This window comes from Streptopelia decaocto (genome assembly GCF_964273445.1).
Source record: "Streptopelia decaocto genome assembly, chromosome: 4".
NCBI lineage: Eukaryota > Metazoa > Chordata > Aves > Columbiformes > Columbidae > Streptopelia > Streptopelia decaocto.
This window is the reverse complement of record NC_138658.1, coordinates 58855935-58876958: the sequence shown is the minus strand read 5'-3', so window position 1 is coordinate 58876958 and position 21024 is coordinate 58855935. Positions and strand designations below refer to the sequence as shown.

Here is a 21024-nt window from a genome sequence, read left to right as displayed (position 1 = left end):
CAGCAGGGGCCGCGGCCCCTTTAAGACAGGTAGCAAAGGGCGGTGTGCCGGTGCGCGCATGCGCAGGGCCGTGACAGGGGGCGCGACCGCGGAACTGGCGCTAGCGGCTGGGAGCGCTATGGGCTGCGGCGGAGGGGCCTGAGCCTGCCCGGCCCGGCGGCGCCTCTGCCCGCGCTCAGCCCGCGGCCGCCCATGGCCGAGCCGGGTGCCGAGGAGCCCGATGAGCGGCTGCTGCTCCTCGCGGAGCCGGCGCCACAGGGAGGGCCGCCCTGGCGGGGGCCGCAAGCGGTGAAAGCCGCCCCCGGCGGGGCTGTGAGGCTGTGTGGGGAGCTCGAGGAGGAGGAGGAGGGTGAGGAGGACTCGGGGCCCGAGGGAGATGGAGAGGACGAGCCTCTCCTGCGGGCGTCGGGCCGCGGCCGCCGAGCGGGCGCCGCCTGGGACAAGGAGCCCCGCGCCGCCGCAGGTACGGGCCGGGGCCGCCGCCTCCCGCCGGGCTCGGCCGAACGCGGATGGAGCTGCAGGCCGTGCGCAGGGCGGCTCGGGGCAGGGCCGCTCGGGTGACTCTGGGGTGAGAGGGGGCCCCTGCCCTGGTCTGCCAGCGGGGCTGTGGCAATGCCTGTGGGGACTGAATGAGTTACGCGTGATGTGCCGTGCGCGGTGCCGCCTTGAGGTGTCCCTGGCTCGTGGGGAGCTTGTTCTATGGACAGGCGCAGCATCGGCGAGGGCGGAGGTGCGCGGCTCTTGCTAGGCAAGCGGGCTCGCTGACTAATAGTCTTTGAAGGGAAAGTGCTGCGAATGGCTCGAAATTCAAATGTTTTCTCTTTTTGTGCAGAACTGCACGAACTCATTTACATCTTTATGAGTGTCTCCACTGTTACTTCTTGTTCTCTGTCTTCTGTTTGTTGGGCTTTGCTTTCCTTATTTCTGTGACTTTTTTTTTTTTTTTTTTTTGAAACTTTTGACTTCGTATATTTTACAGACTGTTCTGTGGTGGGACTGGCTGCTGCTGCTTCCTGAACATTTGGTGAACTCTGTCAAGTTTTCCATTTGTCTTGCCTATTCCAGCAGTTTCTTGCTTGTGACCCTTTCCATCTGTAAAAAAATTTTACTGTGTTTCTTCATCCAATAATCTGTTCGCTTCTTTGTACTATCGCATGTATTAAGACCTTTAGATGTGGCCTCTTCTGTCATTTTTTTTTGTTTTCTTAAAAATTAATCTGCTTTCCATGTTTTGAAATCCAGTATTGAAGAGAGAAAGAAAATGTGATGTGAAAATTCAGAAATGCAAGAACTAGGTTCTGAATTTGAAAAGAAGTATAAGCATGGCCATAATATAATTCTAAACATAAGAGCAGGATGATAAACTATATAATACCTATTGCTTATTTTTTTCTTTAGACTTTCAAACTTTCTGATTCTGTGGAACTTTGTAGATAGATGTACATCTAGGAGAGGTTTGCTGATGGAAATCTGTGGAGTTCCATCACTTACTAGTGTTTGCTGTTGTAATTGTAGCATAGGATTTCTTGCCAGAGAGTGGTAAAAATTTTTCATTTTGCAACAAAACCCCCATCAATTTGCAAAAAAGTTATGCTAGTAACTTCTTTTAGCAGCCACAGAGAACTTTTGCTCTTGTACTATGTTTAAGGATAAGTAAAAAAAATCTTATGTTTTAACCAATGATCCCGAGTGTAGACCAGACCTGTAATGAGAACATGCCATTAAAATGTTAGTGTTCTCCTGTCTTGTTCCCACAAGAGTTAAGATGTGTTAATATGACAGTGCTTCTTGCAAAGCATAGTAGTTAATGCTTCAGAGTGGAGATTAGAGCTGTGGGTCTTGGACTACTGGGGCAAATAGGGTGGTGAATGCAGAGTTCCTGGGATCTGCTCCAGGAGTGTGTAAGAAAATCTCAGAACTCTGATTGCAGCATCTCATCTCTTGCTCTTTTTTCCTTCTTCTTACCTTTTCTGTATGTCTAACACTTGAAGCTACAGGATTGTTTCACATGTCAGGTAGAACAAACATGCAATAGATGTTATTCGTGCATGTTATTGCAACATGGAGAGTGTTTTCATAATGGATTTAAAGTCAGCATATGAGACTCTGTATAGAAAACCTGGAATCAGTTCGAGGGACTACCTTTAATTATGTTAATGTTAAAATAGTTTAAAGCTAGTTTAGTATTGAAGGAGTTCATACATGTTACTCATGCAAAGTGTGTTTAACTTATATCATATTAACTTGATGGAAGAGTGGGTTGAGGTGTAGAGGTGGATGACAGCATTTGTATCTTCTTTGGTGTGTCCTCATCATTCAAGTATAACAGCTTCACAGCCTTAGGCCTTGTCCAAATTAATTTGAGAAAAGTTATTGAGCTTGATAGTCGGACTGTATGTCTAAACCGTGGTTTCCTAAGTGGAAGTCTAATAAGAAGAGTAGTTTTCAAGAGTGGCTGCAAGAAAAAAACTCGATTAGTAATACTTGTGAGTTTAGAGATTGTACTGGGAGTAAGTTGTGACCATAATGTGCTTTCACAGTGGAAAACTTGACTAAAATAATTTTTGAAGAAACCAACTTGGAAAACCCTGCCACACTGAGCAAATGCTAGCTTCAATTAAAATGGCTTATTTTCATATGGAGAGTGTTAATAAACCAAAAGGAAACTTCTTAAAACTGCCAGTTTCCTTGTTTTCAGCCTGTATGTTTTTGTATGGCCACATCACTGTGGTAACAGAAGGCTTTGTAGTAGCACAGTGGCAATAATGGATAAATCATAAGTTTTAAAAAACTTACTCCTTGAGCATACAGCATAATGTGGGGTTTTTAAAAATATTTTTTTTTAAATTTGATTTTTAATCAAATATATTTTTCCTGCAGTTATCTGTTATGTTAGAAAGGACATGATTGAAGAATTTCCTCAAGACAGTGAGACTTCTTACATTTTAGATTCTGGAATGAATGCACAGAAGTTAAAAACTGACCACTGAGAAAGTTGTCTTCTGCATAGACAACTTAAATCCCTCTAACAAAAAGCTCATCTGTAGGTCCTTTTCACCTGAAATATTAATGTACAGAGCAACCTACTATGGATGCTTCACTTTTTTTGCTACCAGTATGATGCACAACCCTGATTCTGCTTTCATTGACAAAAATATCTGGTAGTCGCAACTCAGCTGTATGATGGGATGTTTCTCATGTAGAGATAGTTGAGGCTTGAATATGGAACAAGAAGCACTGATTCAAAGTGATTTTTTTTTTTTTCCATAAAAATAAGTGTATTGTGAGTTTTTGGTTTAGTTCCCTACCTAGGTATTTTGTGATGGAGAGATCTTAGAACCCTTTCCTTCTCTCTTGGTGGCTGACTCTATGAAATGCAATTTATTGATTGTCCTTCATAGTCCCAATAAAAGTATTAAAATTAAACTGTAGTTTACTGCAGAAGGATTGGCCAAGTAGTCTTACAGATATTGGTTCCATGGGTTGTAGTTGCTGGCCTTTAATAATGAACTGTTATTAGTTTTAAGGCTTTTCTTCCTGTTGCCAACTTATACTAAGGTTTTCCTATGTTTTATGCTTTTTAGTTGTTCTTGTTTGGAAGCCATGTTATTTGTAAGTGGTTCATGCAAGCAAGTGCTAATGTTCTAAAAAACTTTGAAGGATGTCCTGTGCCACAAAAAGGTGTTCCAAAACACCAAGAGTGATTTTTAGTGTTTATTTTTTTTATTTGCCTGTCCACGAACTATTTAGGAATATCTCTTCTGAATGGATTCTGTGTCAGTTGTCATTCCAGAAGAATATATGCATTTTATCTTACGTTTCTTCAGGTGCTGAAATGGGAACAAGGCAACTTTATCTGTGAATGTTTAATTTAGAATAATGTAGCTTTCTTAATACAGAAGTGAGCTCTAATATACCGACCCATTAAAATTCACTCAGTAGGAATGTGGAATAATCCTAGCCTTAAAAGTAAGGTACAAAAATCTACAGTTTCAAAACTTGCAAAGAAATAGTTTGAAAAAGTTTAAAGAGTAGTGGAAGTATTGAATTCTTGCAACTTCTTTTCTAGTTATCTGTTTAGAATATTTGCTTTTGTCATAGAGTTTGCATAAAAGTCTGCATAGAGCTGATCTTTTGGTTGGTATGTAAAGAAATTCAGCAAGTATTGGATAGTGTTTCAGTGTTGGAGTGGAGATGACATGCAGTACTGCACTGGGTTTTTGGTGCCACTGGTTGCTGCTGCGTGTAACGGGTTGTGAGTGACATGGTTGAATCTTAGCAGATAATTAACATGTTAGGGAGGCTGTTAAATGAATGGTGCTATACCATTCTAACAGTGGGCAATGGACAGTTTACTTGCAGGTAGCTTTCTCTACAAAAGGACACAAATCTTAATAAAAATTGTATGTAAAACCTTTAGCATTTTTTTTTTTTACAGATACAGTTTTGAAGATTTATTTACATAAGGAAGTCTATAAGAAAAAAAAAAAAATTTTAAAATACTTGAGAAGTGCAAACACTTTGCAGTGGTAGTTTCAAATTAATCATTGCAGATCAGGCTCATTTACTTTATACAAAAGGTTGATTTGACATGGTTAAATCAGTGGGAAAACTTGCACTGCTTTAATGGACCAGATTTTTCAGCCTGCTGTTGAATGAGCATTAGCAGGGAAGGCTGTTTAGCTGTTCAGCATGTTTACTTATGTTGTTAATTTGTAGTACAAATCACACTTAGGATTGCTTGTTTTCTTATTTTTCAGGCCATACAGGACATACTGCTGATATGAATACATTTTTAGATGATCCAGAATTTGCAGAAATTATTCTGAGAGCAGAACAAGCTATAGAGTGTGGAGTTTTTCCAGAAAGAATCTCTCAAGGATCCAGTGGAAGTTATTTTGCCAAGGATCCAAAAGGGGTGAGCATGTTACTGCAAAGTCAGAGACACTATCAGCATGAGTTCAAAATGGAAATTTAAACATTCTATTTAAGTGGAAATTCATTTAAATAAGTTGTTTAATATTTAATGGTATGCCAAAATCTATGTTGGAAAAATCAACACAAGTAATATTTAGGTTTCTAATTATGTCTTGCAGCATAAGCTAAGCACAAAGTAACTATTATTTCTCTGTTGCAGTTTTAGCATGTTTTGAATTATCTGCACCAAAGAAATATGGAGAAAATTAAAGGGCCTCTTTAACATCTGAAAATAATTCAAGAATTCCATTATGCAGGGTCTAACATTTTGTTCTTTGTATGTTTTAATTGATTTTGATGTAACTGAGCTTTTGATTTGGGTACTGTTTAGGTTTCTTTAGCCAAACCTCCTATATTCTTATCTATTTTCATGTTAGAGAGCCTTTTATTTAGGTCATGTCTCCTGCCTTCTTTGTGGTTGGTAGATGAGCAAGAAAAGTGATATAAACGACTCTACTTTTTTAGTTGTACTTGTCTGCTGACTCTTAACTTGAAGATTTGGTGTCCTCTCCCTTAGTGTTGAATGGTAACTTGGATAGTGATCATCAAAGAGCTGTCCTAAGGTTACTTTGAGAGAGAAAAGTAACAGTTGCCTGAATATCTTGCTTGAAAAGTAACATTTGGTTAGCATTAGTCAGTAAGAGAAAAATGTTTGACATACTTCCACATTGTTTTATTTAAGTCACAAATACGTTGTCTACTGACCGACTTCTTCCAAAAAAGAAGACTCCTAACCCCCACACCTATGTTAATTTGTTATATCTGATTTTATTTAAGCTCAATTAGAAGTCTTCTGCTCTTATGTAGATGTAGGTATTCATTAATCCTGAAGATCCTAGTTGTGTTGGATATGGAAGTTGTAACACTTTAAGTGCCTTGGTTTTCAGATCATACTCAACCCTAAAATGGTTGTTTCCCATTCATTTAGGAAGCTGTGAGGGTTTTTTTAGCTTTATTTGTCATTATTATTGGCCATTGAGGAATATATTTCTGTTTTACCACTTAATTTTCATAGAGGCTTAGTTTGTTTTGATGACATTTTTCTGGTCATAGTTTTTTACACTTGATTAAATGAGTCATTTTTAGAATAGTTACATTACTTAAATTTGTAAATTCCTATATTTATTTGTAGTATTTCTAAGATAGAAAGTGGCAGAACCACCTCTTCGAAATCTTCTAAGAACTGCATATTGTAGGTTATACTCTTGTGTTCCAGGAACATTTGTTAGTATTGACCCCCTTCATTCTGCTGTTAATAGGAAAACCTGTTCAAAGTTTCAGCACACTTTTAAAACTGCAGGTCACTTCCTTTTTAGTAGTTTACTTCTTTGTAGGTTTTCAGCTTGTATGCTTATATATACATATTCCAACTTTATACTGTTTTTAAAGAGGTATTTTAAATTAGGATTATGTCTTATTTAAAATGCAATAGGAAAAAAAAATCTGAGTAAGTAACCAAATACTGCTTTAAATCAATATTTTTTCCAAAATTCAGTGCATGACATGTCTAAAGAGTTTTCTACGGTGTTATGCTAAAATGCTTTAAAACTGGTTAAGTGGGGTTTTTTTTGTGTTTTTCGTAATGATATGCAATTGAGATTTTATTTTTAGAAAGTTAGTTAGTAGAGAAATTACATAATTCATAATACTTGGTGATTTCCATGTGTGTAAATCTGTTTTGTCTGAAGACTCTCCAGACTGATTTTGCAGTTTTCTGGTTACCAGCAATTGCCTGAGAGACTTGCTGTGCCCTGAGGCTAATGAGAGAGCACTTACACATAATTTCTGTAACCATAGTATTTTGGACAGAGCACCTTATTTCCTTGTTTCTTATGTGGTGATTTTCTTGTTGGTTTCATTTCTTTTTTGCTGTGGAGTGTTGTTGTTGGTTTTGTTCCTAGTAAAGTTCCTAGTAGTGACTTGGCCTCATTCTTCATGCAGGTCATTGATTTGAATGTATTTAGGAGAAACGAAGACTAAAAAAAACACCAATATTTTATGTGGGCCAGTAAAACTTCATTGCAAAATGTGAAAGTATTTGCTAACACAGGACTGTGCAAATACTGAGCTCCTAGCTAACTTTCAGTTTTGCTTTTAGTTTTTGCACTAAATTCAGGGCTTATCTAAATTTGTTATCCATATGAAAGTTCTGATAAAACTTCATTTTGTCAATAGTGCAACTCCCATTTATGAAATGGATTTCTAATCCTGTTTGACAGAGTGTTGCATCATTGTGCTTCAGACCAGTTTTGTGACTTGCTTTCTCCTGTTCTTCTTGAGTAACCTCCTCTATGCTGGGAAAGAGCTTATTAAAGACACGCTGAGCCTTCTTACTGGTCAGCTTCTCAAGTGTTTACCCACACTAATACAAAGTTACAGGTAAAATAATCTGTTTCTATTAGGTCATCTCATTAGCTGATTTGGGTCTATCAGAAGTATAAGACTAAAATTGCCTGATTAAAATTAACTTTTTGCATTTATTGACATAATTGTATACTGATATGAAGCAGTTCAATACTTAAACAGCACTAACTGCTGAAGTGTTGAATATTTCTGTATTGCTCATTGTGTAACCAATAAAATAAAAGACATAATGTCTGTTACAAACTGGTTTGCAACATGTTTTTGACGATTCAGCTATTGGCTAACTGGTAATGCTAATGAAATCAGTCTAGAAATTAATTTTGACTTGCAAAATTAAGACTGGCCTTGGTAGGCTGTGTACATACTGAACTTTCTGGTTCTACTCTGGCCCTCAACAGCAGCGGCTCTGTGACATTTAGTAAGGCTCTCACTTCAGTGAAACCTTGAAAACCATATCTAGATTTTATATTATAGCACAATAAGGTCCTGGCAAGAAATGGAACGAGCTCTGTTCCTTTTTAAAATGGGCACTTTGTAGGAAGTATTATCCAAAGAGCGATTCGGAAAAGAGATAATTAATGGCTTGGTATATGCAGCCAAATACAGCACTGTGTTTCTGGGAAATGAAAAGCTGCTAGCTTTGTTTTGAGCAGGTAGATACCTGTGATTCAACAGGGAAAAAATTGAATAACTTTTTAACAATTCTAACTCTAACATTAGAATTTTGACTAAACTAGTATACCAAGTAAATTCTATTTCCAAGGTGTTGTGATTAAAAAAAGTATTCAAAGAACATTGTGGCCTTTCACATTCTATAGACTATTTATTGAGAGTCTAGCCTGTTGTGTAGGTCTAAATTGAATTGTCTGTGCAGTTGCGTGGAACTTGCTCATGGTTTTGAATGTAACCTTAGAATCACAGATAACAGCATAACAAAAACAAGATAATTTTTGTCAGTTTGTTTCCTGCCCCTGTTGATAAGAAATGTTTTTAATAAGATGAATGCAAATAATGATATTTTGTAAATTATTTCTCCTGGTGGTTGAGGGGAATGAATCAAAATAGATGGACAAGACCAGTGGTGCTACTAATGCCTGGTGGCTTGTGTAATCTATTTATAAACTGAATGAAATAAGTTCTCTGTAGTTAGTTTGTCTTGGACAAAGCATGATTGTCATGGACAATCTTGGACTAGTTGGATTTTCTTGGACAAAGTGAGTGAAAATTCTCTAGAATCTAGAACAACTAGTCAAGTCCTCTCCCTAATGTGGCTGGATTAGGAGTCACTGCAGCAGAGTGCTGGTCTCTGGTTGCCAGCAAACTTCTTCTGACTGAAGAGTGGGAATCAGCTACGAGTGCTGATGCAGCAACAGGCAGTGTTTAGCTTAGTGAGATATTAACGGTTTTGGATGATATTCAGGAGAGTACTAATATATGAAAACATTCCATAATCAGTTCTTAAATATTTATTAGATAAGGATTTTATTGGCTTACCATGTGAGCAGGAATGAAGATGCAGCGTTTCAGTTGAGCTAGAGAAGAGTCATTACATGGACTTTATGCACTGGGCTGAAGTTTATCACAATTAGAAGGTTATATATTTTAGTATGGTAATAAACTTGTGGTTTGAGGTTAACAATTATAGAATCACACGTAGGAGGCACCTTGAGAAATTACCTATTGAATGCCTGTGTTGTGGAGCAGGTTTGCAGTTCATTGTGCCCTATTTTCTCTTATACTAAACAATCCATGTTCATGGAGTCTTTCATTATTTACATTTTTTGGGGTATTCTCATAGTTTTTTCAGTCTTCTCCAGTCTGACAGATTTCTTGAAGCATAGTGTCCAAAACTGGACACAGTACTCTGGGTAATTTTAAACTTCACTACATGTCTCCAGTGTCAATGGTGGCTGATAGTGTGAACCAGTGTCAGCTCTGAGTTGAGGAATCTACGGCAGTGGTAAATGACACCACACTTTGGAATTGCAAAGCCGAGAACGTTTAGTTCCATTCTAACATAAAGCAGTAAATAAAATACATATAAGAGAGAAAAGGTAACATGTTGATTCTGTGTGTTTGTCACTTTTCTGGAACTATTATGTCTCTGAAATATCTTGTCAATGAGTTATTTGGTGGGCTGAAAATTATTTTAAACTACTTTTAAACCTCCATTTTGTAAAAACTTAGGATATAGAAAAGTGTATATTCTAAAATGTGGTCCTTTAATTTCGATAACTAGTAAATGTTTTGATTTTCTCATATTAAAGACTTATTTGGAATTTGTACTACTTCTATACAAGCAGTTCATGATGAATTTATTTGGAATACCATTTTGTTAGTTTTATTTCATAGTCTAAAAAAAGCAACTGTAAAATGCATTGTACAGTATCTAAGCAAAGTGTTCAAATAACTTATTTTCAAAATAATTTTAACATTTTGCAATTAAAAGCATTCATACTTTAATTTTATGTTATCGTAGAAAATTATTGGAGTGTTCAAACCAAAATCTGAAGAGCCTTATGGACATCTAAATCCAAAATGGACCAAATATTTTCACAAAGTTTGTTGTCCTTGCTGCTTTGGCAGAGGCTGCCTTGTTCCAAATCAGGGATACCTCTCTGAAGCTGGTGCCTATCTCGTGGATGACAAGCTGGGGCTGGGAGTTGTACCTAAAACTAAGGTAAAAGTTAAAATACATAAATTATTAAATGCAAAAAAATATGTAATGATAGATTTGTCAGTCTCTGGATTGTTGTGGACACATCCTTCTATATCATGCATTATCCCAAGTCATTTATAAACTACTGCAAGTTGAAAGGCACCGTGGTTTGGTTATTTTTGTTTAAACGAAAAGTTTGTGATCTGAATTGAATCTTTTCTTCTAAAACACTTAAGTTTTTTTTTGCATTTTCTAACACTTTTCTGCCTTATATTCTGGTGAGATGCATCAACATTGCAAAAAGCAGCATATAAAGATTCCCACTTACAAGTCTATTACCACTTTTTTGTTTGAGATACATAAAATAGCAAATATTCACCTTTGCATATAAAATTTGCCTGTTGGAAATGTCTGGTGTTTCCTTTTTGCTTTTTTGACAACTAAGCATAAAATTTACTGTGAATTTATAATTGAATTAATAAGGAATTATAAGCTGTGTTTTTAACTTTCATATTTTAAGGTTGTCTGGCTTGTCAGTGAGACTTTTAATTACAGTGCAATAGATCGTGCAAAGTCAAGAGGAAAAAAATACGCTTTAGAGAAAGTGCCAAAAGTTGCTAAAAAATTTAATCGAATTGGACTACCTCCTAAGGTAAGATGAAAAATAAGTAATTTGTGCACCTCTTGATTGTTAAACAAAAGTTTGAATAAAAAAAAAGGTAACTTCAACAGTAGAATCTTGTTGCATCTCTGAGTGACTGAAGTTTGATACATATGACTGTTTTTATGCAAAATCTATCTGCTCTGTTACATCATTCCTTCATTTGAACTACTTTAATAATCTTGCCACTTCTTGTATCAGTCTTCAGTGTAGCTTCCTGCTGGAGGAGTAATGTTAAAATGTGGAATGTCTCCTTTTTAATTTCTGCACTGCTCAGTACATTTCTCTTCAGTGTCATGTTTTTATATTTTCTAACTGTTTCTCCCCTGCAATTTATCTAGTTAGCTCATTTTTCTTAAATATTTTTTTCTTCCTTCTCTTGTTTGTATTATTCTTTTATGTATCCTATTGCTGTGTTCATTCTACCTTCCTTTCATCCTGTGTGCAGTCTTCCACTGACTAAAACCTCAAGTGTTTCTTGCCTAATGAGCCTTACTGTATCCCCAAAATATCACCATGTCGATAGGAATGGAAGGGAAACCACTTAGTAATCTTCTAGTGTCTTACTTACTGTGTTCTGAACTTTAAAAGTATAGAATCAGTATTTCTGCTGTTGTAAAGATTAGTTGTGTGATCTGCCCAAGTGCATTTACCAAATGCAGTTTCTGGCTGTTGCAGGTTGGCTCCTTCCAGCTGTTTGTTGAAGGATATAAGGAAGCTGACTACTGGCTCAGGAAGTTTGAAACTGATCCTTTACCTGAGAACACAAGGAAAGAATTTCAATCACAGTTTGAAAGATTGGTTATCTTGGATTATGTCATCAGAAATACAGGTATTCGTTAGTGTCTCTTGGTATCTGTCTACTTTTGTGAAGCAGGAATGGTAAGCAATGCTGGTGGAAAGCTGCTGCTAAGGACTTTTAATGCATATTTCAGATGCTTTTCTAACAATTGAAGGCCAGAATATTGCATTTTAAACTTAAAAAAAATCTACTTTGGATTCAAACTTTAAATATTGCAATATGACAAAATCCAAACAACGCTTTTTCAGCTGTTCATATTTTTAGGCAATGTAAGAATTCAAGAACAAATCCTTTCATGATGCTTTAATTCTGTCAGTAGGCTATTAACTGTCTGTTTCCCCTGTTTGGGATAAGGGATGGTGAGGCTGCAGGAACTATAAGAAAACCTGTGACTGCTGTTTCTTTTATGCGAGGCTGGAGCCATAACAGCACAGTTTTGCATCAGTGCAAAGTAGTTCATATCCACTGTGACTAGGTACTGCAGTACAGCTGTGATGGATATCTCTCAGTTCTCCTGCATTTCTGTTTCTTTCATTCAGAAGCCATGTAAGTGATTTATCTCACTGTGTGAGTGATTTATTTCCTTCAAGAATCCAAAGGCGGTTTTATATTTAAAATATTTCTTTTGCTGCTTTTGTCGGAGTTGAACATCTTTAAGCTTCTTCAGATATACCAGCACTAGTTCATTTTCCTTTTATTACATTCACTTATTAGAAAGGAATTAAGCTGAAAATAAGTCACTCTAACCTGTGACTTTTTAGGAGAAAACTAAAAGATGAAAATTTCGTACAAATGTAATACTTTCTACCTGCTGCTGTGGTCTGTCAGCCTTGTTAAATAGATCTCAGTGTTTCCAAACAATTAATGTGTCTTGTGACACTCTTAACACGGTAAGGAAAATGCTCAAAATGTAAAATCTCATTACATGGATGATTTTACCTTCATCTAAGATATGTAATCATGATAGAACATGAAAATCTTTTGATGGTTGTTTAACTAAACTTAAGGGAACACCTTAAGATGATAGAAGCACCTACAAATCCATGTAATCTTCCTATATCTGAAAGACCTTGTCCAAACCCTCAGCATCTCCATTTTGTCTGAATAGTGCAGACATTTTCAGCTTCTGATTTTCTCTTCCCTCACCACCTTTGAGGCATCTGTTTTCTTCATGTAATCAAACATCCAACTATCTATAGATTTGGAGGGCCTCTCCTTCTTCCCATCAGCATTAAAACAAGCTTAAAATTAAGTCATTGTGGCTGCTGCTGCTGTGACAGTCTTTTCCCCAGGAAAAGTACAAGTACAGCCAATTTTTCTGCGTAAAATGGATGAAAGTATTTTCCCTTGGCTTTCTTGATATTTTACTATATATTCAGCCAGTACATACCTAAAGCAGCACTACATACCTAAGAACACTTCGGTAAATTTTTGATCTTTCCAGTAAATCAGTTGCCTCAAACATTTCAGTAAAGCTAAAACATGTATATTGTGACTGGAAAAAAAAAAATTTAACAGTTTCCCCTGACTCCTTTGGCAAATTCTCAATTTACGATATTAGTCATTGCATATCACTTTAGATTATGATTTCTTTTTAAATGACATGTTGTGACATGCATTTTCCTGTTTAAAGACAGAGGTAATGATAACTGGTTAGTCAGGTATGAAAAACAAGATGATGGACTTGATCTGTCAGATAAGGTAAGAAAACTGTATTCTGAAACTTATGTTCTTTAAATTGTTTAGTTTTACAGCTTGGTCTTGCAGGGGATTAAGTGCATGGCTTTAATCCTGGTGCATGGTTGCAAGAAATCTGGTAACTGCAAATTATTCTAGGTGAAACGAATGGAAAATCTGTTTAAATTAGACTAGTCTGGATAAAACAGTACTAGAAGTTGTTATTGTTCTGCATTTTTTCTGTACTAGCTTGGGCTGTAATAATGATTAAACTGCCCATTGTTGCTCAAGCACATTTCAGCTGTTTAGGTGCTCTGCTGATCTTGTATTTGGGGTAAGGGCTCCTTTTTAATGGTGGCAGAGTAAGAATCATATGTGCTAGAGTTTATTTGGATACTCCTTTATATTGTTTGATTTTAAGCAGTGAAGTTAAAAGTATATTATTTAGTGTTTTTAATGTATTTCACTATTTTTTGTAAGTACATATATATCACTTATTTTTGAAATATTCCTTCTTTAGGATGGCCAGTGGACTATAACTAAAGAATCTACTATTAAAATTGCTGCAATTGACAATGGTTTAGCATTTCCTTTTAAGCATCCTGATGAGTGGAGGGCATGTAAGTATTGCATTCTTCAATCTTCTTCCTTTTGGGAGAGTATCTTCTAAATAAGTATTTTTTTATTTGGGTTGCAGTAAGAAACTAAGAAACCATCACTGTAGTTATATATTGAATTTTTAAATAACATACACTTCTTCAGAAAGTTAACAACAAATGCCATTTTTACAGTGGCATATGTGACTTAGGCCTTGTTCATTTTTTTTACACTTATACCTTTAAACAGTTTTAATACATGCATATTCACAACCATATTACTGTATGCAAACAGACTGATGGTGGAATTGGAAAAACTCAGCAACATGTTTCTCATGTGTGTTTTCATCAGGACTGTAGTCGAAAATTACTTGAGTGCAAGGATATGCAAGTTGTCTCTAATGGCCAAATTTCTATTTTAAAACAAAGGGTACTGTTGTAGGTGAAGAGGCAGAGAAGTTACATGTTATTTTTACTTGTTCTCAGTTTCTGCAACTGATACTGTTTGGTGTCGTTTAACTTACAATATTTTTTGAGAAAGCTCTTTAATAGCAATTATGTGAAAAGTTAAGAATGTTTTTCTTAGCATACTTAGAAGGCGGCATTTTAATAAACTAAAATTTTCATTAAAGAATAGTAGCTACTTTTTTTGTTAATTTTTCAGTATCAGTCAAACATGAAAGATTTCTGTTTGATTGTGGGCATTGTTTTACTCCAAAGGAAATTGCATTACTAAACTAGGAAAGGCCTCTACTATTGCTTACAGTATTTAATGTGTGTGTGTGTGTGTGTATATATATATATATATATATATACACACCTTTTTTACTTATTGCTTCAACTAAATATTTACTACTTAAAATATATTTTCACTGTTTGGAAAAAAAAAAAAATCTAAATAGCTGTAAAGCTGCTTTTCTAACTGTAGCCAGAAGAGGTACATGAGGTAATAATGTTGTGAAGAATGGTGTGTTTCTGAGAACTTTCAGTAGGCAGCAGAGTACTGTATCAGTGGTAAGAACTTGAGAATTTAAATTTGCCTGTTGTTAATCAGTAAATGTTCTGTTTTTCTGCATTAGATCCCTTTCACTGGGCTTGGCTGCCTCAAGCAAAGGTTCCTTTCTCTCAGGAGACCAGAGACTTAGTTCTTCCTCGCATTTCTGATATGAACTTCGTACAGGATCTTTGTGAAGATCTTTATGAACTATTTAAGGTCAATGAAGGGCTTCTTTGAATTTAGCATTGCTGAAATATTAATAGCTGATAGCCATAATGGAACAGTTAGATTATTTTTCTTTTTATGAATTTAACTTCTGTATATTATTATACTGTGCTATTTTAGCTTTAACAATGAGGTGGTAGAAAGGGTTTGTATAATTAAGAGGAAACTGTGTCAGTAATGTGGCTAATTGATAATAATCAGTTCATCTGAAAACATAATTACATTTTATATCTGTTTCACATAATCAGTTAGAGCTAGTTAATTTTTCTAGCACAATTTTATGTAAAAACTCCATTTACCATACCTGCGTGGTATGTATCCACTTAAGATAAACTGTAGCAACCCGAGGAAATAATGTATTTAATGTAACTTCAAGTACCCACATACTTTTCATATACTTGATTTTACATACCTGTATTGTGTGAAGTTGGTGCTGAAATCTTATTCCTGTTTAAAGTAAGTCAAACTTCTTCTAAAGATACTAAAACTGTGCTACAATAGACATGTGACGAGTATCCTAAACATTCAATAAAAATTATCAGATGTTCAAGTGGAATAATCCAAATGATCAGGATGGAAAGAAATGGAAAGTTCAAACTTTTAGTGAAAATGCAGCTGTAATGTCAAAACTAGATGCTGGAACACGTCTGCAATAATTGCACTTTGACTCAGTTGTATTTAAAGTGACCCTGGGTTTTCTCTTAAACCCAGTGGAAGCTGAAGTGTTTAATAACCCTGAAGGAGAAAGTATTCTTTTGCCAGAGTAAAGGTGAGAGGCAGAGTGGTGTAACATTATGTGATGGGTTTAATTTTACCTACCAATGCCCTAAAGTGGTATCCACTGGTGTATTTTACTTTTTACTTATCCTTTGTTTTAGCACATGTAACTTGCTGCAGTAAGTCGACCTTTTTGTGGGTTATACTATGACACCAGTGAGGCTGCACCTTGAATCCCGTATTCAGTTTTTGGCCCCTCACTGCAAGAAAGACATTTTGGTGCTGGAGCAAATTCAGAGAAGGGCAATGAAGCTGTTGAGGGATCTGGAGCACAAGTCTGAGGAGCAGCTGAGGGAACTTGGGGATGTTTAGCCTGGAGAAAAGGAGGCTGAGGGGAGTCCTTATCACTCTCTACAACTACCTGAAAGGAGGTTGTAGTGAGGAGGGTGTTGGTCTCTTCTCCCAAGTAGCAAGTGATAGGACAAGAGGAAATGGTCTCAAGTTGCACCAGGAGAGATTCAGATTGGATATTAGGAAAAATTTCTTCCTGGAAAAGCTTGTCAGGCATTGGCACAGGCTGCCCAGGGAAGTAGTTGAGTCACCATCCCTGGAGGTGTTTAAAAGACACATAGGTGTGGTGCTTGGGGACAAGGTTTAGTGGTGCACTTGGCAGTGCTAGGTTAGTGGTTGGACTTGATGATCTTAAAGGTCTTTTCCAACCAGAATTATTCTATGATTCTATTTGAAGCGTCAAAAAAGTTATTATAATATATGTAAATATGTGTTATGGAATTGAAGAATTTGTTTACTAAATATATAGCTAAAAATAAATGGGTCATTTCCTATAGTAACTGTTTGTTTTCTTTACTAAAGACTGATAAAGGATTTGACAAGGCTACTTTTGAAAACCAAATGTCTGTAATGAGGGGGCAGGTAAGACTGCTTTTTGATTTTTTTTTTTTTTTTTAATATATTTAATTTGTCATCATTTCTCAGCTGCTTTTTTAGAGCTACAAAAACTGACTCCTATTGAATTGAAAGACTTGAAGGTATTTTCATCTGAGAAAACTAAATGTCTTTCTAGAGTTTGTTCTTATTTGCATATAGATGAAACAGCAGAAAGTCTGTACTGATTTTTTTAAATTTTTATTTTTATAGAAGAATATTTTATTAAATAATGTAATTGAATTTTATTGGTTTTGTGGGAGATAGGGCAGGACTTAACTGTATATTCTTAGAAGATATTTTAAAAACAGAACACTGGAGAAGGGTCATAAATTTGGATGGAAAAATTGGGGTAATTATGTTATTAAAATAAATATGACTTTATTTTGGGGTGCTAACTTGATTGAAATACCTCTCACAAGAAAGCAATATTAGGTAATAAAATTTCTTCATCCTAGCAAATGTCAGAACCATACTTGGAACCAATCCAGCTGTTGTTGGATTAGAAATTTGATGATAATTAAGTTTTTTTGGTTTTGGTTTTTTTTTGACACTGAAACAAGAGAGGAGAAGAGTTTCTACATATTTCTGTTTTAAAATGTAAGACTGGTGTGATACACTGGAAAAGAAGCTTTAGCTAAGAAAAAAAAATTAGTTCGTTATAGACATAAAATAGTGATTTGTGAAAATGCAAGGAAATTGGACTAGATAAGTTAATAGTCCTGTTTACCCTGAAATTATTGAAACTGACTTCTGTGTTCATAAATTCAACATGGATTGTTTAAAGCCAGATACTCAAAATTCCTTGAGTGGCTTAATGCAACCTTTCTCTGTAGAGTTTCCTGTATCCAGAATTACCTTGCCCAAGCATGCAGCTTTGCTTAGTCAAACATGATCCCAGTTCACATTAGCGATGTGTGATGGCTACAAGCCAGCAAACCTTACTTATCCAATTGAATTATAGGAGTTATTTCTGAGAAGTTCGTGCAGTCAGTGGAAAGCCACTTCTGAAGTATTCATGCATCTCAAACCATGTTAAGTATTTTTTTTTTTTTTCAATGAGACAGTTGGCTACGGGAAATCAGTTATGTAACAAAAAACTTAAGGGAAAATCCTGATCCGCATAATTGACAGAGATCTAACTAAGATTGTAGAAATTATTTTCCTACCATAAAGGCTGCATCTGGAACCTTTTCACACCCTTTCACTGAGGTGGATTTCAGCAGAGGTTTTTGGTGTGTGTCTGTTGTGTTGTTTTCAAGGTTTATTAATTAATTATCATTATTATAATCAACATGTTGTTCTTTAACTGTCTAGCAATACAGGAGTGTGTTTCGCTGCATGAGATGTCAGGCTTTCCAGCATGGAGTTAGAGAAGAAATGCAGATAATGAGTTATTTATTCTTGGATGTGATTTGAAATATGTCAGCAAATTGTGCCTTTTAGCACTGATTTTAGACTTGCTTTTGGTGTAAAACCAAAGCATGTTACAAGGGCATTATAGGAAAGTTATATAACTAGAACACATGATAACAGATTCATTCAGTTAAGAAGAATTTGCAGGATAGCCAAAATGTCTGTAAATACATCCTTAAAAATGAAGACTTTAAGAATTAGAAAATGAAGAATCGAGTTGACAAATAGGCTGAAGAGAAATATATCTTGCATGTAAGGAGTGAGATCTTGAAATCTAAGGTACCAAAAGTAGCGAGAAGCACACTTTTGTGAAATGAGGGCAGGTGGGAAATATTGGGAAGGGTTTCAAACCCAAAATAAAAAGTTCTTTCAAGAACATAGAGAATAAGCAACTGGGTGACAGAGATCTAAAAGGATTGCCTTAGAACTTAGAAAAGGTGAATGTCAGGTGGAGTTGCCAGAAGGGCCAGGTTGTGGTAAATGATGCAAAAGACTTTATCTGTCAGGGTTCTTCAGCCATGAAAGTGCAGAATGAGCAGGGAATTGGTAAGTCACACAAGGAAGAAAGGGGCACTGTGCAGGAAAAAAAAAGGTCTGATATTAAGGATAATGCAAATGTGTTACCAGAACTAGGCTGAATACTTGCCTTAGTTCTCAGCAGGATAACATTGAACAAGGAGTAAATTATCAGGGCAGTTAATAAGCAGTGAGGTTTTGGAAGGAAGATAACAGATTCCTGGGAGCTGGAGGTTGAATTGGGTTTGGTGTGGGTTAATAGTATGGCTTCATATCTTCTGTTACAAAAATAACTTTTAGCAAAACTCCTGGTAGATCTTATGTTAAATACATGTTGATTGCTTTATTGCAGGTTCTTTTATTAAAGGTGCGATGCTTTCAAGAGATGTGGTAAATTTAAAATGCTCTTAGATTTTTGTCTCTAACACTTTCTGAAAATTTGGAGAGAATTGCATGAAATATTCAAGAAAATAATAAAAGGGTAGTAAGATAGCAGTAGGATATCATAATGATACCAAGTAAGTAAAATATTTCCACTTGCAGTAGAGTACCTTTTAAAGATAATTTACTTGACAGCACAGTCCTCTACAGAATTTATTCAAGTGCGGCATCTAAATGTATAGGCCTGTTAGACACAATTTCATTAACTTTCCCTGCTTTTACTGTTTTAGATACTAAACCTTACTCAGGCATTAAAGGATGAAAAAAGTCCCATTCAGCTTGTCCAGATGCCACGTGTGATTGTGGAGCGAAGCAGCACTGGAAGTCAGGGCCGAATTGTTCATCTGAGCAATGCGTTCACTCAGACCTTTCACAGCAGGAAGCCTTTCTTTTCCTCCTGGTAGCAACAAAAATGGGTGGGAAGAGTAAGTTTTTCTTAACTTGAGAAAGCTGCTTCTGTGTAAGGGCCCTGCAATAATGTACTTCTGCTGTATACCAAGAGCTCTGACTGCCGACACCTCAGAACTCAGAATTCTAAAGACTTAAGAAATGTATTTTGAATGTAATAGAAGTTTACAATTTTTGTGTCAAAATTGTGAATTCTTATGTCAGGGAATGAGAAGAACTTGTCCATATTGTATTTTTATAGCCTAGATTAATGTATTCTGAATAAGGGAAGATGCACAGTTTGCTGAGAAACTACTTTTGAATACAACAGGAATTCTTTTTAATATAAATGTGAGAACCTATACACTATCAATTTCTTTTCATATGGTCTTTAAAAAAAAAATGTGCAGAATGTTATCTTTCATTGTGAACATGCTTTTCCTTGGAATTTCTTCCTGATAATTTTAAGCTGTTTATAGATTTTCTTAGGCTAGTTACTTGAAAAGTCATGCACTAAAAAAAAAAAATCAATTAAAAAAAAAAAATCAATCTGTCCTTGACAAACAAGAAAGGGAGACGGGATAAAATGCTCCAAGTAGGTTTGGGTTTTTTGCACGTGGGGACCAAAAATAGTTAAATAGTTGGATTACAGTAAAATTCAACCTGAATAAGTACATGCGGTTCCTACTGTGACAAAATAAGCTGAGTGTACATCTCAGAGGTTGAAATTTCACCCGTAGCTTTAGAACTTGTGTATTTGAGCACATGTATGAAAAATTGTGATATTTCTTTTATAGATCCATCACGGATGAAAGTTGCACCACATTGTTACAGGTTTGTTTTGTCATATGTGTAAATGTGTTCATCAGTGCTCCCCAAAGTGGTTCTGCACTACTGACAACAGGAGCACTGATGTGTTCATCACAAAGCCAGTCTCCCTTCTGAATTTCTATCTAAATGCAGCGTTATTTTTAGACCAGAAAAAAAAAAAGACTGTAATATGTGGAGCACAGAGACTTGTTAGCGTGCCCTTAGTGATGTCCTGCTCATCTACCAGTCACATTTATGTTTAAGTTACATGGTTTAAGACTTGATGGTTATGTTCCTAGATCTGTGGCTTATGCAACACGGTAAATATTTTTCTTTAGTAATTTTCTGGACAGTTAAGACTGGGAGTGGGAGAAAAATTGCTGCTTTTATGAAACTTTCAGTATTTTGGACATTGCTGTATTTTGTAATTCTAAGCAATACTGTTGAACTAAAAAATAATAAAATGCTTGTATTTTGTATAATTTTGAGTGGATGTAAATATTAATGTAGCATGTCAGCATTTCACATGATTACCTGAAATGTTTAAGCCTTAAATGTAAAACTCGCTGTATGATGGGGTTCAAAATAAGATTGAAATCCTTTATAAAATTTCCTTAATTGTTTTTACCCAAACAGTTTCTTAAAAAAATTAAAGATGGCGTTTATGTACCAGACCTGTCTACTAAAGAAAATAAATGACATCGTTTAAAATGCACGGGTCTCGCGTGTTCTGCAGTAACTAGACCCCAATTTGGGTTCGTTTCACCCGTGTCGCTGCACCTGCTCCCTCCTCCCTTGTCGGTGGGGCCGCCGCACCGCTGGGGGGCGCCGCCT

The 21024-nt window shown here is 36.1% G+C and overlaps 1 protein-coding gene across 1 annotated transcript; it reads left to right on the top strand.

Moving 5' to 3' along the window:
• The first annotated feature begins 89 nt into the window (after positions 1 to 89).
• Positions 90 to 20898, top strand: PI4K2B (phosphatidylinositol 4-kinase type 2 beta). The gene is made up of 10 exons (XM_082051107.1): positions 90 to 463; positions 4761 to 4918; positions 9821 to 10021; positions 10521 to 10652; positions 11340 to 11493; positions 13097 to 13164; positions 13661 to 13760; positions 14816 to 14949; positions 16549 to 16608; positions 19224 to 20898. The coding sequence occupies exons 1-10, from the start codon at positions 193 to 195 to the stop codon at positions 19395 to 19397; spliced, it is 1452 nt and encodes a 483-aa protein (XP_081907233.1). The 5' UTR covers positions 90 to 192; the 3' UTR covers positions 19398 to 20898.
• Positions 20899 to 21024: the final 126 nt, after the last annotated feature.